This window comes from Crotalus tigris, unplaced genomic scaffold (genome assembly GCF_016545835.1).
Source record: "Crotalus tigris isolate CLP2741 ecotype Arizona unplaced genomic scaffold, ASM1654583v1 scf7180000017903.3850313, whole genome shotgun sequence".
Classification (NCBI taxonomy): Eukaryota; Metazoa; Chordata; class Lepidosauria; order Squamata; family Viperidae; genus Crotalus; species Crotalus tigris.
The window spans coordinates 1044612-1072087 of record NW_024096713.1 but is presented as its reverse complement, the minus strand read 5'-3'; the positions used below and the strand labels follow the sequence as shown (position 1 = coordinate 1072087).

The 27476-nt window shown below is 36.8% G+C and overlaps 1 protein-coding gene across 2 annotated transcripts in view; it reads left to right on the top strand.

Moving 5' to 3' along the window:
- The window catches only part of PSME4 (proteasome activator subunit 4), a 103397-nt gene that overhangs the window by 37448 nt on the left and 38473 nt on the right, over nt 1-27476 (top strand). For both annotated transcript variants that reach the window (XM_039344331.1, XM_039344332.1), the window contains 15 exons: nt 1220-1309; nt 1664-1728; nt 9305-9455; nt 12285-12383; nt 12657-12726; nt 14258-14325; nt 15579-15794; nt 17987-18144; nt 23376-23471; nt 23980-24035; nt 25798-25854; nt 26297-26352; nt 26439-26537; nt 26693-26755; nt 26865-26960. In XM_039344331.1, the coding sequence (XP_039200265.1) occupies nt 1220-1309; nt 1664-1728; nt 9305-9455; nt 12285-12383; nt 12657-12726; nt 14258-14325; nt 15579-15794; nt 17987-18144; nt 23376-23471; nt 23980-24035; nt 25798-25854; nt 26297-26352; nt 26439-26537; nt 26693-26755; nt 26865-26960 (1440 nt within the window). The remainder of the gene's footprint in view (nt 1-1219; nt 1310-1663; nt 1729-9304; nt 9456-12284; nt 12384-12656; nt 12727-14257; nt 14326-15578; nt 15795-17986; nt 18145-23375; nt 23472-23979; nt 24036-25797; nt 25855-26296; nt 26353-26438; nt 26538-26692; nt 26756-26864; nt 26961-27476) is intronic.

Genomic DNA, 27476 nt, shown 5'->3' with positions numbered 1-27476 from the left:
ATGTTGCAGTTAGATCTCGCTTATGTCACCTAAGACATGACTACAGTTTTCCATGAATTTCTTTCTTTCGTATTTCAGCCTCTTCCTTACTGCTTATTTTTTGAGCATCTATTTGGCTGCCCCTATTTCTTCCTCCTTTCATTTGCAGGGGTAGAACATACAACAGGAGGAGCAAATAAGACATAAGCTAACTGGGTTTTTTCCAGTTTATGTGTGTTCTGCTAAATCATAGTTGAGAATGAGATTCCTCAGCATAATTTACATTACCCTTAGCGCCCTCTGGCTTCTCAGCTACCCCTGTTGTTTGAAATCATTTTTAAACTATGACTTGCTGAAAAATAAAGTAGAATTTTTATTTTCAATAATATCTATGGACCTTGTATGGGAAAAAATTTTCAATACAATTAAACGTATGGCTAAAAATTCAGCATTTTGATGCATGCCCAGCTGCCAGAATAAAAGAAAATAGTAAGATGACAAGAATAGCGAATTTACTGAGAATTTAGAGCAGATGATTGCAAACATCTGTGTGGGATTCTAGTGACTTGTAGAAATTGTAGGGAAGCCCCCTTGTCCCTTCCCCTGCTGTGAATGTGTTTTGGTTTTCAGTGTTAGTATGTTTAGCTATGGGATCTTTTGCCTGGTGAGCTGTTCATTGAATTTCAGTTTTGTTAAGGTGGATTCATGGTTAGCAGTTAGAATACAAATCCCTTCTCTTGTTTTATATTCAGTTCCCAGATCACAGTTTGCCTATAGATAGGAATAAACAATGGAACATAAAACCATGGGTTCAGAATTGTTTAGATATCACCTTTGCCCTACATCTTGTGGTCTTAAAAAAAACCCTGCTAGTTTGCCTTCTGGAAAATGTGTATTTATAACAAGCTATGCCTGTCGTGACAAATGCTTTATGAATGGGGAATCTCTTCTTCCAACAGTTGTCAGATAATGAAAGCATAAATTTTTCTCAAAATTCTGTTCACCTAAAGAGGCTGACAACCTCTGCTGTAGTGTGTATGGAAATATGAATAGTAGAAACTAAACGGCAGTTTAGTTTTGTACTAGGTGTAATCTGGGTACCTGAGATGTGAGAATATGAGTTTTCCCTATGTATAGAGATTTGGCATACAATGTTTCAGATATTTGAAGTGATTTATGTTCCTTTTCATATTAAAATGTATACTTACTGCACAATGAAACTTTCTTGCATGCTTACTAGATCACATTCCAGTTCATTGCAACATTTTCTACTCTCGTGCCTTTGGTGGATTGTTCATCAATATTACAAGAGAGAAATGATCTCACAGAGGTATCAGTTTTAAAAGTTATTGCTAAATTAAACTGCTTATGAAAATGTTCAAGTACTGATATTAGTATCTAGAATGTAAAAGAATATTAAAACATATATTTTGCTGATTGTACTTTGTAACTATAAAATTAAGGCTTTCAGTTTAGAAGAAACAAACCATATTATCTAAATTTACTAATTTAGTAATTTGCTTTGTTTTTATTCATGTTCCCTTGATTTTGACATTGTTTTTTTGAATATTTACAGAAACAGAGATTTGCATGTTTTAAATAATACAAGAATTGTGATAAGAATTAAATAAAATTTGGATTTACATGCAGTAGAAAAAACTTTTCTTATATTTTGAATTTGTAGGTAGAGAGAGAACTGTGCTCTGCTACTGCTGAATTTGAAGATTTTGTACTGCAGTTTATGGACAGGCAAGTAGTAATAGGAAGCAGAGAATGCTGGTGATGTGACAACCCTATGTAATGGCTTGCACACTGCAGTTGTGTGTTTCATACTAATTTATATTTCTAGTTTGAAAGCTATTCTGAGGGAAAATTTTAAATATAAAAGTCAAAAGTTGATATAGAGCTGGATAAGTAGTTTTGTTGTAGAAATCAAAGACTTGAATCAGCTCTTTCAGGAAAGGGAAGTTTATTGCGCGCAGGTTCAGAGAGCCATCCTGGCTTAAACAGTCTGAACTCAGATTGTACATTGAAGACCATTTTTATAACCCTTTCTGGCGGGGGTTATTTTTAGGTCACATTACATTCTATAGGTCCTTATTCTAACATAGGAAAACTACTAGACAGATCTATAATCAATAGCTCCTCGTTTACATTGGAATGTTTTTAGCAATCAGCAATATATCAAGTGTTAAGCAATTTAGATATACCATGTGACAGGCAGTTAGTAATATATCATGTGCAGAGCTGGGAACAGGATGTCTGGCCATCCTAAATTTAAGAGTTGTCTTGTAAGCAAAACAAACTTCTCTTTTACCCACATTTTTGTTGGGCCATCTGCTTTTTATACACATCCTTTGTCGGACCATCAGTATTTTTCCAGGTACCACTTTATTCCCCCCTGATGAGACTTATCTCATCTATGCAGATAAGTTTCATTCCATAACACTTGGGTCTGATGTATGTATGTTGTTATACTCTTGTCTCTGGAATTCCCACATGTGAAGAACCACCCTTTAGGTAACCATATGTTTGCATACCCAAAAGACACTGTTTGGAAAGATGTGCAATTTAGCCTTTCTTGGCTCACTTTCAGGCAATGAGGTGAAGGTGTATTCTGCTCACACCCCATGATATGTGCACATTGTAAGTCTTCTGGAATGGCTACATTAGGAGTATGTAAAGCAAAAGCATCAGTGGGTAGAAACTTGGAAATGTGACCCCAGCTGTACATTGTTTCATAGCCTATATGTTCTTTAAACTCGTGATGACTGAACTCCTTGGCTGCTGTGACAGGAACACATACGGGTATTAAACATGTGGACAGCAAATTTTCCATGTCATATGCTTCAGAAAGGCAAAAATCAGTTGTGTTGGCTAGTTTAGCCAATTGACCCACAAATTATATTGCATCCTTGACTCCAATGGATGGGGCATATCCTTATTCTGCTGGGACCTTTTACTTCGCTTTCTCTCTGGGCGCTTCCTCGGGGGTCTTTGGATAGTTACTCCAAATTCCACCGGGATAACATGTACGATGCAAGTCCCCTTCCATCCCGTCTTCAACTGCGAGACTAGGGTGACCCGCTCCCATCCCCAGAATAAGGGAGGCCCACACTCCAGAGTAACAGGAGGAGGAGGCTTCTTATATGGGGCCTTTACACATATGCCTTTCCTAAGAATATACCCAACATACTGACAGGCTTCGGGATTGACAGGTGGTCTTGTAATACAGGCTTCTTTAACTATTCTGTCAAATGCTTGGGGAAATTGACAAGGATGAGGCCAGCTACCATTCCAGCATTCTGGGGAAAATCCAATAGGGGGGTGACCTTTCACAAGTGCCCGTGCCTATAGCATAAGATTGGATAAGGCGTGGAGCTTCTTCTGGCTTGCTCCATTGGCCTAAATTAGAAAGACAAACATTATTACATGCAACAACAGTACTATATAAAAGCAGAAGGAAGCCTTTCATCCTTTCTTCTCCCGTGCGTAGAAAGCCAGCTTCCGGGTGTGGCTTAGCAGGGGGTTGAATTTCAGCCAGGCAGCCGTAGATATATGTGCAGGATACACTTGTGCTAATACAATATCTGGTTTACAAACAATAAAATATTCATTAAACATACTAAACACGTTTTAAGAGTGAGTTTGGTGGGAACCTTGGGGTCCCTGTTCACTGTCCACAGAGGTTCTGCAGCTGCTTTAACTCTGGTCCAGTGAATCCAAGATTTAGATTCTGCAATCTTTATTGCTAAAGGAGAGGCCATTATTACTTCATAAGGTCCTTTTCATCTCCCCTCCAGTTGTTCATGTTTCCAATGTTTTACCCACACCTTATCCCCTGGTTTAAAGGGATGACATCTTGTTATTAGTTTAGAAGGTGTTTGTTCAACAACATAGTCCCTAAGTTTTTCCACTTGCTTATTCAGTTCCCCCATACTCCCCCCTGATGGCCCTTTACAATGCATAACTGAAACCTTTGCTGGCTTTTGTACTGCATCGAGAAGATGCTTTATCAAGTGTCCATGTAACCCATGTTTGCCAGCCGAATCCCTGAATCCCCTCTCCTTATACACAGCACCATGAGCATGCAGAGTTAGAAAAGCATATTTACTATCAGTCCAAACATTCAAAGTTTCCCCTTCAGCTCTTTCCAATGCTCTAATTAATGCCCACAATTCTGCCACTTGAGCACTGCAGTTTGCTCCTAGCGGACTACTTTCCACCACTTCCTCATCATTCACAATCGCATATCCAGAAACCCTCCTCCCATCCTGCATGTAACTCGAGCCGTCTGTATACCAATTTAGGGCAGCATCCTGAAGAGGAATATCAGATAAATCCGGATGGCTTGAATATACAGTTTCCAAAACTTGCAAGCAGTTGTGTTCTGAATCCACTTCTGTGGGCAATAGGGTGGCAGGGTTTAGCCGGTTAGACACCACTAATTTCACTTGAGGATTTTCAATCATCATCGCCTGATACTTAAAAAACCTTTGACTGCTGATCCACAAATGCCCTTTATTATCCAAGATAGAATGAACTGCATGAGGGGGTGGACACTTATGGGACATGAGAAGGTCAATTTATTACAGTCCTGTAAAAGGACTGCTATAGCAGCAAGAACCTTCAGGCAATGTGGCCAGCCTTGGGCAACCCCATCTAATTGCTTAGATAAGTAAGCCACCAGGCATTGCCACTGTCCTAATTGTTGAGTTAACACCCCCAAGGCAACATTCTTCCTGGTATCAATATACAAATTGAAAGGCTTTTCTAAGTTAGGCAAGGCTAAAGCTGGAGCTGCCCTAAAGGCATTCTTTTGTTCTCCCTCCCATTCAAAAGGTTCTCTATCACCTCCTTTTGTAGCTGAATAAAGAGGTGTTGATAATAGAGCAAAATTTGGTATCCATATCCTGCAAAACCCTGCCAAACTCAAAAAGCCCCTCAGTTGCCGCCTATTAAGGGGTTCAGCAATAGCTAGCACAGCTTGTTTCCTCTCCCAGCCTAAAGCCCTATGCCCCTCCTCAATCTCATACCCCAAATACTTACTTCACTTTCCGTCTGACTAATGCACAAAATGCTGTAAATCTTCTGCTAAGGCTGTTCCAAACAGGGTAGGCGAATTTTTAAAGCCCTGTGGCAGCCTGGTCCAGGTATACTGTGCTTTTTGCCCTGTATTTGGATTTTCCCACTCAAAAGCAAACAACGGCTGGCTAGCCTTGTGAATAGGAATCGTGAAAAAAGCATCTTTCAAATCCACAACTGAAAACCACTTTGCTATGAACAAGTGTATACCTCCTTTAGGCTTCCTGATTAAAATTGTCCACACTTGATAAGAAATGCTAACCACCAAGATGTCCCCAAATGTCAATTTTAGATAAAAATGCCACTGGCTGCCTTTCCCCCCCCCCCACGCACACACTTCTGGGCCAAAACCTCCTCCAACCTTTGTCCTTGTTTATAAATAAATTACCTAGCAAAGAACCAACAAAGGAGAGCTCACCAAACCCTGTTTGCATTTATTAACACAAGCTCTTTTTCTAACAGTTTTGCATACAAATCTTTACTCAAAACAGCATAGCTATTTATAATCCCAAAATTTTTCTCAACTTCGTTCTAACTTCACACAAAAAATAAACAAGTTTAATAAGATATTCTGAGTTACTGAAAGTTTTTTTTCTCTAAACTCTAGTATTGCTTTTAATATAAAATTAGTCAAATTCCAATTTAATCAAATTCCATTCAGATGGAAACAGATTTCCATTAAATTTCCATTAAATAGGGAGAACATTTACAAATCTAAGCAAACTCTTTTGGTTGATATTAAACAATTTAAACTCAAAAATTTCCCAAAAAAGTTGTCCAACAATTACTGACTCCTCTTTTGAATAAAAAAAAATTGCAAAAGTGGGCATTAAATTTTCACAGCCACCCAACCTTTCTCAAACCTGAATTCTAAGCAGAGAAAAAGTTAAAAAGATCAACCCCCCCCCTTTCTCCTTTCTCTCTCTATCTCTCTCCCTCTCAAAGCAACACAGCCAGAAAAAAAACAGGGGGGTTAGGGGTTGTGTCTGCAGATAGAGTTTGAAAAGGGCATTAACACACTAACATTTGCAAAAGGGAGAGAGCAGAATGGGCAAGAAAATGGTATAGGATTTCCTGCCTGAGCAGGTAACTTTGGGCTGTTCTTAAGAGGGAGAGAAAAAAATAATAAATAAACAAACACATCTTTCTTCACCTTGTTTGTTGGCCAGACAAACAGAGTGAGGTTATATATATATATTTTTTTTTCTTTTCTCTTGAGGTTAGTAACAGTCATATTTACTTCACACACAAAGACTCTGCTTTCAAATCCACAACTGATCTTCCTGCTCCAGTATCCACCAAAAATGTTGTCTGTTTGCCCCCTATATTTAAAGTAACCAATGGCTCAGGGGGGGCTTTCTCCAAGCCAGGTCCCCGTCAATCCGACCAGTTAGTTCCTGCCAATCCAATTCCTTCAATCTCCCTATTTCTATTTTCATCTGTCACATTCCTCAAACCATCTCCTACATTCCTCAGACCATCTCTTACCATCCCTGGAGCCCCTCTCTGCCCTCTACCCATGAAGGGGGAGTGCATGGGGGGCCCACTGCCAACACCTCCACATCCTCTGCCTTCTCTTCCTCTCCAACCTCTACCTCGCATCTGCCTTCTTGGACATTCTCTTTGCTAATGACCTCCCTCCTTGCAATTAGCACACTGGTTGGGTCCCAGCATGATCCCTCCTTGTAATGCCACCGCCAACAACTCAATTTTCTTATGCATTTTAGCATCTCTTTCCTGTTTTTCCACCTTATCCCTATTAACAAACACTTTCCTAGCCACCTCCAACAATTCTGTAGTGTTCTTTCCTAATGCTCCTTCTAACCTCTCCACTTCTTTCTTATATCTTCATAACTCTGTGCTATGAACCTCTCATTCAACATTCGCACATTGTCTGCACTCCTTGGATCAACCTGTGTATAAAGCTCATAAGCCTCAATCAGCCTTTGCAAAAAAAAAAACTTTCCGGACTTTCATCTGCCTCCTGCATCACAAAAGACGGCTTTAACACATTCACTGAAGGCTTTCCAGCCTTGCAAAGAGCCTCTACTACTAAATTCTGATATTCCTTTAACAAAGTCATGTGTGCTGGATTTTGTGTATTCCATTCAGGGTCCTTTTCTGGTGCCCTGGCTTCCATCTCTGGCTGTGTATCTCATACAGCCGGCAACCTATCCTTCAAACACTGCCTAACAGCAGCCTTCCCCTTCTCCCTTTCCTCGGGAGTCAACAAAATATTCAACAATTGCTCCTCTTTACTTGCTTCTCCCCTCACATTTACAGAGAGACCTTCCAAATCCCCTTCCTCCTTGGGGGCTGACAGCCTCCCCCTTTCTGTTTTCGTCTCACAGCTGGCTGCCTTTCTTCGGACACAGCAGGGGCAATCAGCCCTTCCTCCGTCAGAGCGCCTGCTGGCTCTGCCACAGCCGGCACTGGGGGGGGGAGGGGGAGAAAGGTGGAACGTAGGGAGGAGGTCTGAGAATCAACTCCTCTACCTCCATCCTTATCTCCTTCTTAGCATCTGACACCTTAGTTTCTGAAATCTTCACATCTTTCACTCTTTTAGTTTGTACTTGAAGCTTTTTTTCCTTTGGGTCTAGCCACACACAAACGAACCATTTCAGCTTGACATTGCAATAACTCATCAGCTCGTCCTGCTACTGCATCCCCCCACTGATCTATATACTAAAATTGGTTAGGATAGTTTTCTTAAAAGTCCCCTCTGGGGGCCACCCCACACCCATATTACGCCCCCCCCCATCCTAACACACTGCCAATGACCTACAGCGCCGGCGGTCATTCGTAGGGAATGCACTGGCTTAACCACCCACACAACCTAACACGGACTTCATTAGGATCGCCGTCCCGAGTCCAGGGGAGTGATCAGGCCCCCTCTTCTATCTTCAAGTGAGATAGGTACCATTACTTTAAACACATACTCGCCTGCCTTGTAGTTACACCCATCCTGGCCAGGAGTTGGTTCAGACTTCCTTTCCTTTCCCAAAGGGTTCTTGGACTGGCCTTCAGTACTGTCGGCTCTGCTGAGAAGCCACAGCTGTCTCCTGGAGGAAACACACCCCCATGGCGCCTGGAGAATTGTTCAGAGATGGCTTACCAGCAGGTCCGAAGGATCCAGCCGTCCTCAGCGAAATATCGCCTCACTCAAGCTTTTCCCGGCCAATGCACCAGAAAATGTTGTAGAAATCAAAGACTTGAATCAGCTCTTTCAGGAAAGGGAAGTTTATTGCGCGCAGGTTCAGAGAGCCATCCTGGCTTAAACAGTCTGAACTCAGATTGTACATTGAAGACCATTTTTATAACCCTTTCTGGCGGGGGTTATTTTTAGGTCACATTACATTCTATAGGTCCTTATTCTAACATAGGAAAACTACTAGACAGATCTATAATCGATAGCTCCTCGTTTACATTGGAATGTTTTTAGCAATCAGCAATATATCAAGTGTTAAGCAATTTAGATATACCATGTGACAGGCAGTTAGTAATATATCATGTGCAGAGCTGGGAACAGGATGTCTGGCCATCCTAAATTTAAGAGTTGTCTTGTAAGCAAAACAAACCTCTCTTTTACCCACATTTTTGTTGGGCCATCTGCTTTTTATACACATCCTTTGTCGGACCATCAGTATTTTTCCAGGTACCACTTTAGTTTGATACCTTTTCAACAAAGTTTATATGCAACAGTATATTTGATTAGAGCATCTAGTGATAGTCATGTGGCTGTTTTTTTAAATTTGTAATGGCCAAATACAATTAATTTTCCTCTTTCACACCTTTATGATGTAAAAGGCCACATTTGAGATGTTTAAACATCTTAAGAATGAAGCAATTTCTCTCCTCTGTGCAGTTTTATAATCTGATTAATTTATTTTGTTTTCTTGAATTTTTGTGGGAGGGTTGAAAATCACTTGAAACACTAATTTCAGTCTATGAAATAAAACTAAGGATAAAGAATATAAATATTAAATAAATAAATAAAGAGCTCACAAACTTTTTATTAGACTTCAAGTCTCTATGCTTACGAGTCGGTAAAGACAATTTAAAGAAATGATTTTTCTAGTCTGCCGGAGTTTGTTGCCAGAAATGATTGAGGGAACATATGCAAATTTTATAGCATACCATTAAAAATAATATTTTACTTCAGCCCACAAAAACAATAAAATAGCTTGTAGTGGTTTCTTGTTTTACTAATTCTGTTACTTGATCTTTTTTTTCTGTATAGATGTTTTGGACTTATAGAAAGCAGCACATTGGAGCAAACAAGAGAGGAGACTGAAACAGAAAAAATGACTCATTTAGAGAGCTTAGTGGAATTAGGACTATCTTCTACATTTAACACAATCCTCACACAGTGCTCAAAAGAGATATTTAAGGTATTTTTCATCAAGGGGAGCAAATATAAAAGTCATATTGTTTGCTTTCTATCTTAATTTTCATAAACCCAAAGCTTCTGGAACTCTTTTAATTTCAATTTTAATCTTGTTGTTTGGAGTTTGACTAAATAAATATAATTTAAGCTGCATTCACGGTATAAAAAAAAAATTGCACAGTGAAAATAAGTGTAGTGATCTGGGATTCAAAGAACTTTTTCAATTAAACCCAAAGACTTGGACATGCCTAATAGATTTCTTTATTTCATTTTGTTTTAAAATGTTCCTAAGCCAACATTGATTGATCTTGAAAAGTTCACTAAGATTAATATTTGAATGGGAGATGGCCAGATCTTAAAGCTGTAGGCTAGACTGGGAAGGAAAAATGTTCTGGAAGAAGACAGTTGTAAACAATTTCCTTTTTCTTTTATTTTCTTTTTTTTTTGCCAAGAAGATAATATGACTGTATCTGTATAGTCACCAATGTCAGTAAAAAGTACTTTTTACCTTTAGTTTTGTCAGAATCTGTGAAGGTTGTCCCGAATTTAGAACTGAGTTGGCAAATAGCATAGCTGACTTGGTACTAAGGCTAAAATCTCCTGCAGAACACAAAGCTATACACATAGATCCTTAGATCTAAGCAGTTTTTTGCATTCAGTACTAGATTATCTGACTTTTGTAATGGATAATCTATAACTGGATCAGTGGTAGAACATATATGTGTGTGTGTGTGTGTGTGTGTGTGTGTGTGTCTGTGCGCGCACACACACACACGCACACACACACACACAGAGTAGTCCAAAATGGAACCCATCCCTGTGACCACGTGATCATACTTTGGTCTCTTGGCAACTGGCTTGCAGTTATAATGTTGCAGTTTCCTGTAGTCATATGATTTTCAACCTTCACTGCCGGCCTCCAACAAGTGTAGAATTGGGGAAGCCAGCAGGAAGACACAAATGGTGATTATATGGCATCGTGCCTAATGACTTTGCAGAATTCATCTAAAGATGGATTCTGAAACTGCTATTATAAGTTGTGTAGTCACATGCCATTGCACTATAAGATCACATGGCTTAGTGATGGAGTTCACGGTTTTAATTATTACTGTTAACCAAGGATTATCTGTATCAAGTGTAATTGTTGCTTCTCAACATAGATTGCAAGTTGGCAAAGTTTAATAGTAAAATATATTTTCTCTGTTTTTCCATAAGCTTAGTTTGATGTATAGTATTTTTTGTTCCTCTGTAAACAGCTAGTTAAAATGTAAATGATGCCTATGTTCTGCATAGAAAAGAGCACACTTCAAAGCCAATCCTTTTTCATCTTAGCCTGTCCATTAATGCAGTAATATAATGGGATGCATAATGTTTTGAAAAATGGATGTAAATAATAAAGGACAGGACAGATTTAGCCTGAATCCAGGAAAATAGATGCTTAGTAGGTTCCTTTAAATTGTTGCCTCACCTGATTGGTTCATAGGCCACAAACTAGATTGGAGCCATGGTGGCACAGAGGTTAGAATGCAGCTAAATCAATATTCGATTCTGACTGGCTCAAAGTTGACTCAACCTTCCATCCTTCTGAAGTTGGTAAAATGAGGACTTAGATTATTGGGGGCAATATGCTAATTATGTAAACCACTTAGAGAGGGCTGTAAAGCATTATGAAGTGGTATGTAAGTCTAAGTGCTATTGTTATCACTTCTTTATAATTTGGTTTCTAGATGGGCTTATGTGCAACTCCAATTAATAACAATTCTTGTCAATGTACATAACAATCCCCAATCCTTGGAAATCATCCAGGATATCATGATGAATAGTATCAAATCTGCTGAGGGATCTAGCAGTATCAGGTTGAACCTGGATAACCTCACAAATCTTTGTTACTTCTGTTGGATTTCCCCAGCCTGTATCCAATTCTATATAAGTATGAATGATTTTATCCCTCAGATGTTTTACAAATTTATGTTAACAGCCTCATCACTGATCTTCCATCTCATTCTTCCCTACAAGGACATCTTAAATAAAGTTGACTATCCACAGATAAATGTAGAATACTATCGGCATTGTACTGCTCTTATCCAGTGTTTGGTTATATTGGCACTTCATAGTTTGCCAGCATTGTTCCAGGTGTTTCTTTTGCTGTTTCAATATATTAAAGAGTAACTTCTGATCAGGAGATAAGAAGAGGCCATCATGACAAATAGTTGAAGCCACTTCCTTATTCTAAAGACTGAATAGGGTCATGTCAGATTTGATTATGGCAAGGGATTAATATTAACGTCCCTTACTCTCAGATCATATCACAATTGTTCCAATAGAAAAAAAAGACACATGGCCTTGTAGTCTGCTAGGCCCATTATGACCTGGACTGAAGAAGCAAGTTGAAGTCCCTCTTTATCCTGACAAAATCTATAATCAGTTCAGTGGTGAGATTCAGCAGTTTGGGCATGGACACTACTGTGCAACAGAGAGGGCAATACAATAGTAGCTATCTCAACTTGTCCCTCAAAACTCATCCTCATAATGATTCTCTGCATAGAGTTGCCTGTTCTCAGGCAACTTCCTGTTTCCTTAAGTATGACTCATAGAATTCATGCCAAAAATGTTTACCTATCACTAGTTTAAAAATGGTTAAATGCTATCTTTTCTAACATGTTTTCCTTGATAGCCATGCATAAACCTAAGATGGGAATAACGTAATTATCAGTATTGGTGAATCCTAGTTTAATATCATAATTTATATCCTTTAAATTAGGATTCATAATTTGCCCATGGCTCATATTTTAAGTTTGGTCATTGCACGCATTTTCTTTCTGTTTTTGTATAGGTAGCCTTGGAGAAGGTTTTCAATTTTGCTGTCTCAAATATTTTTGAGACAAGAGTGTCTGGTCGAATGGTGGCTGATATGTGCCGAGCTGCAGTGAAAGTAAGACTTTATTTTTCTTCTTCTCTCCCTTTTTCTTAGTTAAAATCTAAAATAACTTCTCTGTTTTGTTGACACTTGAATGTTTTGCCAGTTCATCAGCTCTCTCCCTCTCCCACACAGACCTTAGAGAGAATATTCTTTATCTAGTTCTTAGTATTTTTTCCTTTGCTGAATCAAGGCCATTAGTAGAAAAGATATGTTACATATATTTGCTGTGCAATGTTCATTATTTTGTCAAAATAATGAAGTATTTGGTTCCTTCTGATATTTCAGTGCTGTCCAGAGAAGTCTCTGAAGCTTTTTGTACCCCATTGCTGCAGTGTTATAACACATCTTACTCTTAGTAAGTTTCAATGATCTAATGTTGTAATTTGTTTATATATGTAGCTGTATATTGCCTGTTGAAAATTTGAAGTATTTTATTTGTATTTATGTGCAAAAAATTCTCGTTTGGAGAAGGAATATTTTGGGGAATTCTAAAATTTACTGCGCTTCCTCCAAACTGCATCAATCCAGCTATTCTACCAAAGGCCGCGAAGTTTTTTGGAGAAAATTTTTAGAACTGGAAGTAGCTTCTAGCATTCTGAAGATGTTTTTCCAACAGCTAAAGACAGCATATACAATATTCTGATATATAACAGACAGAGTTTTTATTCTCAAGAGATGGAGACTAGTTGAAAACCACTAAATAAATTTCCATGTATCAATATGAATTTGAATCTGGTCCTATTTCACCATGCTAACTACTATACCACAGTAACTTAGATGGATTAGGATAAGAGAAGAGATTGGCACAGAATTATTCAGTTACTAATTCAATGATTAAGTAGTCTCCCTATTCCCAATTTTCACCATTATATTACATTAATATAATACATCAGTGCAACAGGCAAGGTATACTATGTATAACTGAAGGCACAAAGTGCATCCTTGTCTTTTGAAATGAAGCAGTTTATTTATAGGAGGGAACTCTGGCTGTTGTACTGTTCTTGCCTTAAACAGTTTCCTTTTTCTTCACAATTGGAATCATTTACTATTTTGCAAGAAATTAATGGGTAAAATAGCCCTTATTTTCTGATTTAAAAATTTCTATTCTATCATGACACATGTTGGAAAAGAACAGGAGAGCTCCTGTGATCCGTCTAGGGGGACTGAAATATATCAATGAGCATTATTTTAAAGACAATGTGCAATATAAAATAATAAGCTATTCATATGTTTATTACTTGTAACAATTGAAGAATGTTCACTTCACATATGAATTTGAAGGGCTAACCTGCTGGTGAGAATCGCACAAAGCTATCTGCAAATATTTATTTATGCAACCATATGTCTCAACTAAACTCCTTGTATGTTTTTTGCTTAAATAATAAGATTTCTCAGAAACCAAAATGGGAAACAATTGAAGGCAGAAAAGGATGTTTAAGTATTGAAGAAAACTCATTTTTTAGGAATATGCTAATTTAGGAAGGGAAACATATTGTGACATATCTTCTGAATGATGACTTGATCGAAATTTCCCATAGCATTATTAGGCAGCCAATTATATAAGATAACATTTAGACAATTCTGTAGAGGTAACTTATTTAATTTTTATCAAAAAAAATGTGTGTAAACAATGTAGATATAGGTATAAGAAACAAGTAAAACATATTTTATGTGTTTGTCATCCTATAACAGAAGAATCCTATGAGGATATAATGTGTTTATACATTTATATTATTTTTGCATTTTCTAATTAAATCATAAAAACATTTCATAGCAAAGCTTGTATCACGAGTAACCTAAATAAGACTCTTCAGAATTGTAAATATGTTATTATCTACACATGCTGCATCATAGTAACATTGAGGAATAATATATTTCATATTTAGATGATGATGTCTTACATGATGAAGAATTAGATAAAGAACTCCTCTGGAATCTTCAACTTTTATCAGAGGTATTTATGAGAAATTCTAGCTTTAATTTTCAATATATTTGGTTCATGTTTTAGTTTCAATATACAAAATAACAAACAGAAATGTCCTTATGAGGAGCATATTTAAGGCACAAACTACTTAGCTAGACTTGTGTGCTAGACTGAATCATTATATGACCTTTAAAGCTCCTTAGAGAAGAACAGTGAGTTTTTAAATCTGATTTGAGAGAGGAAATATAACAGCTTGAAGTTCTAAAACTATTAGTGAAAAATAGAAGTGTTGTTCTCAAGTGTGTATGTGTGTCCCTACTTGGGAATTAATTCATAGAATCATAATGTTGAAATGGATCTTGGAGTTCTTCAAGTGCAGTCATTTCCAGGACATGAATCCTGATATCATCTAAAACAGTGGTTCTCAACCTGTGGGTCGGGACCCCATTTGGGGTCGAATGACCATTTCACGGGGGTCGCCAAACCATGCTGTCCGCCATTTTTTCCCTTTTCCCTAGCTGTCCTACTCCCTCTTATTGATGGCCACACCCACTTGGGGGTCACCACAACATGGGGAACTGTATTATGGGGTCACGGCATTAGAAAGGTTGAGAATCACTGATCTAAAACAAATGCCCAATCTTTGCTTGAAAGCCTCCAACGACAGCGCACCCATGATTATGCCACTGCTATGCCACTGCTTAATAGCTTTAATGTTGAGAAAATTCCTTTCTTTATTTTCATTTTGGATTTTCCTAAAATCTATGTTTTGGGGTTTTGTCCTGCATTTAGGAATTATGGAAAACAAATCCATACCCTCTTTCCTGAAAATAGTCCTTCAAGTATTGGAAGAGTATTCTTATCTCCCTCTCTTATTTGGCTAGACACAGTTTATTTAGCTGTTCTTCATGGGATTCAGCCTTCAAGCCATTCATCATCTTTGCTGCTTTTTTTTTTTTTTTGCACTCTTTCTTTTTGACCTTCATTTCTCTTTTGACTCCCCCTCCCAATGGTTTGGCATTTGACAGGTTGGCCACTTTTTCCATCTTGCCCTCTTCTCCTTTCTTGATTTTTCCTTGTTTCGCACATATCCAGAGAACAGTTTTCCTTATTTTTGGCATCCATTGCAAGCCTGAGCATATTCTGAGCCTTCTTCACATTATCCTTATTAATCTCCATTGACTCTGTGGTTGGAAGCTAACTGTAAAGCTGGCAAATGATCTGAACTATACATTCACATAAATTCTGTTTGTATTTGTTTCTAATATTATGACTTTTGTTAGATCACTCGTGTGGATGGGAAGAAGTTGCTACCATACAGGGAACAGCTTTTGAAGATTCTACAACGAACACTCCATTTAACCTGTAAGCAGGGTTACATTCTGTCTTGTAACCTACTGCACCATCTTCTTCGGTCTACTACGCTTATCTACCCCACAGAATACTGCAGTGTACCAGGTGGTTTTGACAAGCCTCTTTCTGAATACTTTCCTATCAAGGCAAGGATTTTAACTTACTTAGGATTAGAGAATTTGACTGCATTTTTCAAAATAAAAGTAATAAATAATTACTCTGTTGTATTTCCCCAATGATTTTTCCAGCTCAAAGGCTATGGAAATTGTAAGTGAAAGATGCTTTAAGACTAAATACATATAATGTTGATTTTATCATCAATGTATTATTTTATTTTTTTAGTTGGATGCTAGCAGATACCATCTTGAAATGGTATCAGAATTAAATACATTGTAGGTAAACTAGCTTAACATGTCATGCAATCGTTAGGTTTATATTTTTTCTAGTAAGATTCCCTATCCTACTAAATAATACAATTGAGATATTCCTTATTTCATAGGTAGTATTTCTCCATTTTATTTTTACAAGATATTTTAACATATTACAGGATAAATTAGTCTATACAATAAACCTGTTAATTCTGTAACATGAGGAATGGTCTTAGTCAGGTTGCTATATAGCTACAGAAACACAAATATAATTAACGAATACGGTACTAAAGACATACAGTATGTAATACATGTTATATTTTTATAGTTTAAAATATAAAATACTAAAAGGCAAGATGATATATAATAAAAAAAGTAGTTGTAGAGAAAGAAGTAGCAGAACCTGAAGGTGAAATTAAAAGAGGGAGGGTTCAACCTAGAATCTCAACATAGCCGTATGTGAACCAAGTCCACCCCCTTTGAATTCTCTTGACCCTTATCTAACTCCTAGAAGGTGCTAACTATGCATGGACATGAGTAGCAATAAATCAGTTTAATTGGACCTTCACTTGTGGACCTGATCTTTCCTTCCAGACATTAATGTTTAAATGAAATTGCCTTGTTCTTAACTTTATTTGGAAGTTCAAACAAAGAAATTTCCCTATGTGTGCAGGTAGTGGCAAGATGTAACTAAATAGTTATAATAGTGATATCTCAGACTGCTTAAAAAGGAAACTGAAAACTGAGAGTCTCACTTTATCTTTTCAAAACATGTAACATGTATTTTCCATACCTCCTTGTTTATATTTATTTCTGTCTTAAAGTAGCAAATGATCAAGTAGTAATCTGATTATAGGCATGGCAGAGATGAACATACACTGAAGGAAACTGTTTTCAGTGGGAAGAATTCATTAGATACGATCAGAAAATATAGTTTTAAAAATCCAAATAATTCATATTGTAACATCATAAAAATGGATTTTGCTAAATATTACTGTTATGCAAGAATTAATATGCTAAATTTTACAGTATGTATCATGTGAGTAAAGAAAAGAAATACTCAGAATGCTGACTAATGAAGAAATGGATATATTCTATTTTTTGGGAACAGATTGCCTGAGGCAGGAGAAAGTCCAAGTTCAAGTTTCTATAGAAGAGAAGAATAGATTAGAAAACATGAATTTAAAATCCTGTTGTTTGCATATCATTTTGGATAAACTTGAAATGGGCACTTACAGCAGTGTTTCTCAACCTTGACAATTTTAAGGCATGTGGACTTCAACTCCCAGAATTCCACTGGCTGTGGAATTCTGGGAGTTGAAGTCCACATGCCTTAAAATTGTCAAGGTTGAGAAACACTGACTTAGAGTACCATCTATCAAGTTCTATGGTTGCTATTTATAGCTACCTTTTTTGTGGCCTACTTAAGAACTATGTTACTCTGATTACTTTTCCAAGCATAAGTGGAACTGCTGGTCTTGACCTCAGAAGCAATGAGTGGAATGCAACCAGTGTGTTTAACTAACATATGATTCTCTACCCATTCCATCTGAGTTCATGTGCCTTCTTTTGCTTAATGAATTTGAAGAGAACTTTTCTAAGTGGCTCTTTCTATCATGAAACTCTTTCTGTCCCTTGCATAGTTATATCGTTGGAACTTCTCTAGATTTATTTAATTTTATTTTGCTTTTTATACTATAACATTTCAACCTAAGTTAAAAAAGAAGTGTAGTTTGTAAAAAAAACAACTCCATAAATTTAACGCTTTAAAAAAAAAGTTGAACTGGTGACCTGAATAGGTTACTATTAACTGAGTATTAACATTCTTTTAATTCATCTCTTGCCAAGTCAAGTGTTTAAGATCCTTTTGTCTGGAATAATAAAAAATATCCATTGTTAAATGTTGGGACTTATAGTTATTTTCTAATTTCACTAAAGGCAGAATGCACACCCTTGTGTTGTTTTTACAGGATTGGGGTAAACCTGGTGATCTACAGAAACTTGATATTCAGTGGCACGTTCCTTCAGCCGAAGAAATTGCTTTTTCTTTTGAATTGTTGGATACTTTTCTTCAGCCGGAGGTTGACAAACTGGAGCGATATTCAGATGGAAATCTTGAAATGTCCAGGTTAGATAGATTCATTACTGACTGAACTGTTTTTTCAAGTTTAAGTAAATGAATATAACTAAATTCCTGGGTAAACTGATGAGATTTACTCAAGTAGAAGAATCAGGGGTACATTACATATCTGTTTATTTATTTAGAATATTTGTATATGAAGAACGCATTATCAGAAAGATTTGCTTTATTTTATGGTTTTCTTATTTATTTTCTGATATACCGTAGATGCTATTCAATAATAGATAGCTAACAATAAACCACAACAGCGTGAACAGAAAGAAAAAGTTAAAACACATATATTAAGTGTGAGCTGCTAAGACTCATTTTGATTATGGTTGCATAGGAATATGTTTAATAATATAAATAATAAGTACTAGTTAATGTTATAGTATAGTTTTCCTTCGATTAATCCTTGGTTAAGGTTTGTTCAGTGACTTTGAAAGTTACAGTGGTAACTTACAGTCAGTCCTTGGAAATTGTGGCTACTGCAGCATCCCATGGTCATATGATTGTAATTTAGGCACTTGGTAACTGGCTTGCAATTGCAAACATTGCAGCACCCCACAATCACGTGACTGCCATTTGTGACCTTCATTGCTGGCTTCCGACAAGCAAAGTCAGTGGGGAAACCATCAGGAAAGTGCAAATGGTGATCACATAACATTGCACCTAATGACTGCACAGAATTTGCCTAACAACCACAACTAGAACTGCCAAAACTGACATTGTTAGTCAGCACAATCATTTGATATTTCAGTTAATGACCATATTGCTTAGCAACAGAGTTCCTGGTCCCAGTTACTGTTGTTAACTAAGGACTACCTGTACTCTCAAAAGTCATTTTGAAGAGCTACATTTTTACAGCCTTTCAAAAACATAATAAAGAGGTATGGTCCCAGTATTTAATGTAGACTGTTCCATAGACTGGAAGGGGGAGAAAGGCTTCACTGAAAAGGCTCAACAGTGAGGTCCTTACAAATGACATTTCCTCAGTAGGAGGACCCTCTCAGCAAGCCTTGTTTCATTATACAGGTAGAGACAACCCAGAACAAGCAGTAACAGAATTATCTAGGCCAGTGGTTCTCAACCTGTGGGTCGGGACCCCATTTGGGGTCGAACGACCATTTCATGGGGGTCGCCAAACAAGGCTGTCCGCCATTTTTTTCCCCCTTTTCTTTGGCCATGCCCTTGGCACCCAGTGATGTATAAGTGGTTCGGGGTCACCACAACATGGGGAACTGTATTATGGGGTCGCGGCATTAGAAAGGTTGAGAACCACTGATCTAGACCTTGAATCATGCAGGATTTAAAAGTGACAACCAATGTGAAACTGCATCTGGAGAGTAACTGGCAACAATTGCAGCTCCCATATACTGTTGGTATATCTTAGAATACTGTTTCTATCTAGGTTGCTACATGCTGAATCAAATACATCATTCAAATGGTCTTAAGGGGTAACCTTCTGTCAAACTCATTGTAGTTAATTACAATTCAGATAACAAAAATGCAGTTAAAGCAACCCTTAACACACATGTACACACAAAACATACTCAACAACAATAAAACACAAAGTAGTGATTTGTTACGAACTTGGATTGAGATTGTGCCTGAATAATCTTTCCCAGTTCTCCAATCCAGGGGAACTTCTTGGCTTATTGAGTAGCTCCAGAAGATGAAAGGAATCGGGAGTCAGCAAGAGTTTCACTGTGAAATAGAAAAAATAAATCAGACCAAACACAGATAATATCTCATTTTGAGCCTCTACAGTAGCAATAAGAGTTATGAAAGAATGGTATTTCTTAATTTTTATTGAAATCCCAGATTGCTGGCCAGAGAATATTTTTATAATGACAGGCCTTATTAGCCAAAGGATGATCTAGAACAGTGGTTCTCAACCTTTTTAATGCTGCGACCCTCAACCGGTCATAAGTCAAGGACTACTCAACCGGTCGTAAGTCGAGGACTACTCAACTGGTGCAGCACCATTTGCAGAATGGGACTTTTGGCAGGCTCAGCAGGCAGAGACAGCCTGGACAATTCCTATTGGCTTTTGAAAGCCAATAGAATTAGACTCTATTCAAGAGAGTCTATTCTATTGGCTTTCAAAAGCCAATAGAATAAAAGGGAGTAGCACAGCTAAGGAAAAGGGGAAAAAATGGCGGACTGCGTTGTTTGGCGACCCCCGTGAAATGGTCATTCGACCCCAAATGGGGTCCCGACCCACAGGTTGAGAACCACTGATCTAGAATGTTTCTTTGGTTATTATGAGGAATTTTTTAGGCATTTGAAGGATTGCTGAACCTGATGAGATGGCTAAAATTATGTTTTACAGAGTTATCTGGGATGAGTCCTGAAAAAGTGGAGAGGATTCTTTGTGAGGTTGTGCTGTGGATCCATGTCATTCCTGGTTGATAAAAACTTCCAGGAAGGTGCTAGGATTTGAGACAGGGACTTATTAGATATATTCTTGAGAGAGAACTTGATCCCTATTGACTTGAAATACATGGTGGTATAGCCCCTTTTCAGAAAACTACTTGACCCAGAAATTGTGGATAATTATTGGCCAATCTTCAACCATCTTCCTGTTTGAGGGAAGGTTTTTGGAAATGTGGTGGAGCTGAATTGCATACAACCTGGGAAAAATATATTACACATAATCCTCAATTTACCAACAGTTCATTTAGTGACCATGTGAAGTTACAAAGGCACTGAAAAAAGTGACTTATTTTTCACACAACTGTTGCAACATCCCCATGGTTACATGATCAAAATTCAGACATTGGCAACTGACTCATATTTATGCCAATTGCAGTATCAGCAATGACCTTTTGCAACTTTCTGACAAGGAAAGTCAATGGGGAAGCTAGATTCACTTAACAACTGTGCTTTAGGGGTGCTATTGTGTCTTATAGTATGTTCCTCCATTTTATGGCATCACAAAACTCAATCTTTCTTCTACTTGAATTTGACATTTACTGAAGACATTGGATGAAGTCACACATGAGCATAGGGGCAAAACCTGAGTATATATATGGGACTGCCTATTCCCAATTGTTTTTGTCTTTCCAATTAGATATGGTAGTGCATGGTTTCTCCATAAACGTTTTTGAGCAAATGTCATCAGCAGGGTTCACGGAAATTAACATTCTGAATTGCTACCCTTCTGCCAAAAAGCATTCCCCTGGAAGCTCAAATTATTCTTCCTCTGTTGCTTTTTAGGAAGGCTGTTAAAACTTTCTATTCCAGGGATTGACAATTTAATATTGTTCCCCTATGGCTTTGGAGTATTTATCTAATGTTCTCTGTGTTTATGTAGGTGTACTTTAAATTTTATATTGTAATTTTTATTACTTTTATAGATGTCAGTTTTAACAGAATAACAGAGTTGGAAGGGACCTTGGAGCTCTTCTAGTCCAACTCCCTGCTCAAGCAGGAAAAAAAAGTTATTTTTTTAAATACACATTTTATTGGTTTTTTAAATTTTAACATCAAAGTGCTCAGGAAAACACTGTGGTGAAAGGGTGATCAATCATAGCAAAACAAGTCATATATATAAAAAACTAAAATTAATACCTTAAAAAAAGAAGAAAAAAAATCCCCCCTCTATTTCCTCACATGATATAACAAATTTAGTTTAATCTATTTCTTCTTAAAATTCAATCAATCCATGGAAGCATCCCTACTATTACATCTACATAAATCACTCCTGCTTTTAAGCTCCACTAATTTCAAATAAAATATTCCAATTAATCTTAAATAAACATATTAATAAAATTTTGGGTATCCCTTCTACAACACACATAATATTCCAAGAATAACATTCTAATATTTTCACATATATTCCATCTCTTAATTTAATACTTCATTAATTAATACCCTTTCTTCTCTTGTCATAGATCTCTCTAATTGTTCTGCTATTACAAAATAGTTTTCTATATAAACAGAGTAAAACACACACACACACACAAAATCATTTCAGCCTGTTAAGTAAAATTTAACTCTCAACCAAATTAACTATCATATCTAAAACAAACATATTATTACACCAGTTATTATCTTACTGCCTTCATTTACTCAATTAGATTGTCAAATCAGTCCAAATTTCTAAAGCCTTTTTGACCCAATAATTAAGATTTTAAATCACATTTTTAAATCTAACTCTGCCTTTTTTTCTATACCAAGCTGGTTTCCGTAATGTCGCATCTATGTCATCAAGTCTCAGTATTTGAGTATTAATGTTTATCAACAAATCAATCTGATCAAAATTCTCTTCCTCTTCTTCCAGTATCATATAAACAATATAGTCCATTTTATTCCATATTATAATTTCAGCTTGGTTATCCAGGTTGTCGTAACTTTCAATCGATCGCATCTGGCTGTCAATTAATTTTGGCAATGGGAGAATTTCAATTATAGTCATTTTTTGATCTTCAAAGTTCTCCATTTGTACATAGGCTTGTGAAATATCCTCCTCTGTAGTAGTCAGTTGATTTATAGAATAATTATTTAAAGTCTCAGTCTGAGGTTTTGGGTCCAGAATTTTTCTAAAGTTCAATTGGTCAGTAAGTTCTTCCATCTCGAATTATGTACACTGTTGCATATAAGCTTCTTCTTGGCCTGTAGATTGATCTTTTAAAATTTGGGACTCAACTTGTGATTCTAGAAGATGGTCTTTAGTTTTTCTCCATGACTTCATCTCCTCTGTCATTTCCAATATTTTTTCCAGTATCAGCTCATAATCCAGTCCAGAACTCAACTGATCAGTAACTTCTTCTTCCATCTCAGATTGTGTATACTGTTGCATATAGGCTTCTTCTTGGCCTATAGATTGATCTTTTAAAGTTTGAGGCTCAGCTTGTGGTTCTGCAAAATGATCTTTAGTTTTTCTCCATAACTTCATCTCCTCTGTCATTTCCAATATTGGAAAAAAAGTTTTTAATGATGGTCAGAATTTCTAGAGGTGATAGTATAATATAGACAGAAAGATAAATGTTTATTATTCAGTGCAATCAGTCAGTCAAATAGGTTTGATTGTTTTTATTTAGTTAACTGCTGGTAAATGCGTTATGTGACTGTTTAATGATTTGGCCTCTGAAATAGTGGCTTGTTTGAACCGCCTGATAAAATAATTCAGCATGACGATTTAATAGGATTTTTTTCTAATATTGTTATAGAGGTCAGTTTTAAAAGTTCTTTTGAGTGCTTTTTAATAAAGCATATTTAACATTTATTTTCAGAGATGATGTTCAGCAATGTCTTACTATAGTACACAATTGCCTTATTGGATCTGGAAACATGTTGCCATCTCTGAAAGGAGAAAAAGTGGCTCACATGTAAGTAAAATTTGCTTTATGTAGATGATAAATGGAACTATTTAGATAAAAACATCAGAAATTGTTTTGTGCCTCACTTAGGATTCTTAAAATATGCATTGAGAATTATTCATCTGATATTGTACATAATAAAAACATACCATAAATTAGATGGTTGTTTGTTTGTTTTTTTGACTTTCCAATCTTTTCCAATGACCTTAAAATTCCCTGATGATCTCCCATCCAAGTAATGATCAGGTTCGGTTCTGGTTATAATTTTAAAGCCCACACAATATCACTTGTTGTTAGCAATCCTAAGTACAATAGTAATCAAGAAGTTATACAGCTTCATTGTTTTTGAAATTCTGTCTTCATTTTCCTCAAAATGTAGAAAAAATAGAAATTAAAAGATATATAATTATAACTCTTAATCTTTAGGAATTATAACAGTAATTGCTGTTTTATGAAATTAAATTCACTGCATCAAGATTTCTGTTTAAAGAATATGTATGTATTATATATCATGCAGGGTTCCAAGTCTAGTATCATTGGAAGAGATCAAACTTTATACCGGTGTTGAATATGGTAAGTTAATGCCATTCATAAATAGTGGAAAAAAGTTGCTGTTACTTAATTCATGACATCGCTGATCTCTTATTGAAAGAAAGTAACTAACTTCTTATTTATGTTTTTTTTCTGTGAATCTTTAAGGGAAAAAGATGATGATAGTAATAATAATTTAATAATTTTGCTGAGTTTAATATTGCAAGCTACCAGACTCAACAACTCTGGGCAGCTAACAACAATCAACAATGAAATTCAATACAATAAAATCAATAAAAACTAAAGATAAAATATGAAAAATATATACTGCATATGAGCTGGCCAAAGCAGGAACATGAAAGCTGTCAATGTGAAGAAGTTCCTTACAATGTGCAGAGGTTTCCATCCCAAGTCCAATACCCAGGGACTAGTCAGAAAGAGATTGGACAGGGTCCTCTGAGTGTCAAAGCTCCTGCTCTGGACAAAACACAGAACATCTAGGACAGTGGTTCTCAACCTTTCTAATGCCACGACCCCATAATACAGTTCCCCATGTTGTGGTGACCCCCAACCACTTATACATCACCGGGTGCCAGGGGCGTTGCCAAAGAAAAGGGGGAAAAAATGGCGGACAGCCTTGTTTGGTGACCCCCGTGAAATGGTCGTTCGACCCCAAATGGGGTCCCGACCCACAGGTTGAGAACCACTGATCTAGGAGTACATCAGTAAAATGGCACCCAAAGATGACCTACTGAGAGAATGCCTGAGGCAGCAGCAACAGACATGGGAGAAAGTTCAAGCAGTGAAGTGCCATGGCAAGATAGTACTGTGCACAGGATGTTCCACTGTCAGATAGCTGAGGTGACATGCAATGGGAAATACCACCAGTGACTGAAAAAGGCTGACCTAAAAGGCAACACTGTGGCAATGATCATGGCTACACAAAAACAGGGATTAAGCACTAGATCTATAGAAGCAGGAATCTATCATATTAGGCAGGACCCCACAGTGCAGACTATGCACAGAGGCCTCAGAGACAGTACAACATGTAGTGCCAAGGTGTAAGATGCAGGCAGGAACAGAATACACTGAACAGCACAACCAAGTGGCTGGGATTGTGTACAGGAACATTTGTAAAGTATATGGGCTAAACCCTCCCATGTCCTGATGGAAGATTCCACAGAAGGTTGTGGAGAATAAGAAGGTTAAAATCCTGTGGGACTTCCTGATCCAGACAGACAGGCAGATACTAGCCAATCAACCAGAATTCATGGTTGTAGGCAAGGACAGAAGACAGCAGTAGTGCTAGATCTAGCAGTGCACAGTGATTGCAACATCAGGATGAGCAATAATGAGAAGCTGGAGAACTACCAGGACTTGAAAGGGGAACTAGAGGCATGTAAAGACCAAGGTGTCCCCAGTGGTGGTAAGAAGCACTTGAGATTATGACTCCTAAGCTGGGAGAGTATCTCCAACAGATCTTAGGAATAATATCAGAGCTCTTTGTCCAGAGGAGTGCAGAAATAAGAACAGCTAAGATACTGTGCAAAACCCTCAAACATATCTCTGAAATAAAACAAGGATGTTTTGGATTATATACAAGCCTTATGGGTGCATGCATATCTTAAGTATGCAATTATATGTGTGTAGGGTCCATGCAAATCTTTTCACATACTTGCACAGCTATGCTGGAGAGAAACCTATTCCTTTGTTTTTATTTTTATGTTTCTGCACTTTTTGACATGTCCTTGCTACACATTGTAATTTATAAACTTTATAATAATGAATGGTCTTACTTGTTTAGATTTGTCGAAAGAGAATTACAGGGAAAGAATCTGCAAAGTGACAAGAAAACTCCTACGTAAGTGTTCTTTTAGTTATTCCATTTGCTCTCATTTTCACTGAATTTGTACAGTAATTCAAAAGACTTATACAAATCCAGATGGTAAATCAGATATGAAGCAAAATACTTTCTTCTTCAGTTTAAATGAATTAAGGTTGTTTGATTTTTATTTCTTGAGATTCAATAGTTTTTTTTTTTTAATGGATCTCAGGTCACACTTGGTAGGGTGGAATGTGGGACAGTGGATGGAGCTTCCTAGAGTCTTTTATTTTGGGTTGGGAGACTAGATTTTTTTATGTGATGGATGAAGGATGAAGACTGTCCTTTTTTCCTACTAAAAACAGTAGGAAAGTGTATTATTGTTTCTTGGCAGCTTGCCATCAATATGACAAGAATGCTTTAACTACAAACAATTAATTTATATTGCTTTATTTAACTATTTTTTTCTTTATTGTGATAGACTTTGTACTTGACAACTCGGAGGATGATACTAAGTCTTTGTTCCTAATCATTAAGGTATAGTTGCAATTTCTAGTGTAATTTCTAAAACATTAAGTTGGATGGATGGCTTTTTTTGTAAAACTCAAATTCTTATTCTACAGATTATTGGGGACCTCTTACATTTCCAAGGTTCACATAAGCATGAATTTGATTCACGGTGGAAAAGTTTTAACTTGGTGAAGAAATCAATGGAGAATAGGGTTAGTATTTATTATGTAATATATTTACATGAATAAGACTTTAAGGAATCTAGGGGGAGTTAATGTTCATAGTTAATGAAATAAAATAAAAGGAATCACAGGTAGCACTGAATAAAGTTTTTCCACATAAAAATAATTGATTTGTCTATTTGCAGCTTCAAGGCAAGAAACAGCATATTAGAGCACTGCTTATTGACAGAGTCATGTTGCAGCACGAGGTAAATATATGTCTTTTTTAACCACTGTATGTGGGCTGCTCTGAATATGTAGTATCTATAACTTTCATTTATAAAATAAAAAAAATCTAATTTGTTCCTTTTTCTTTAGCTCAGAACACTCACTGTTGAAGGCTGTGAATATAAAAAAGTACATCAGAACTTGATCAGGGACCTTCTTCGTTTATCTACAAGTTCATATGGCCAGGTAAGCCATATGCCCCCTCTCATTTCATACAAGCAGAATATTAATGGCAGAGTTTTGAAAAAGATATTTGCAAGGAATGGAGTGCTATTCCACAGTTCATTTGAAATTTCTGAGAACTCTTTCTGTGTCAGCTTTAATCTTTGGGATGTTATCCTGCATAAGTAATTCTCGACTTACAACAATTCATTTAGTGACAATTCAAAGTTACAACAGTACTGTAAAAAGTGACTTGTGAGTGTTTTTCACACTTATGACCATTGAGGCATCCCCATGGTCACGTCATCAAAATTTGGATCCTTGGCAACTGGTTCATATTTATAATGGTTACAATGTCCCAGGGTCATTTTTTGTGACCTTCTTACAAGCAAAGTCAATGGGGAAGCCCAATTCACTTAACAATCCCGTTAGTAACGTAATAATTGCAGTGATTCACTTAGCAAATATAGCAGGGTAGGTCGTAAAGTGAGGCAAAATTCACTTAACAAATGTTTTGCTTAATAACAGAAATTTTGGGCT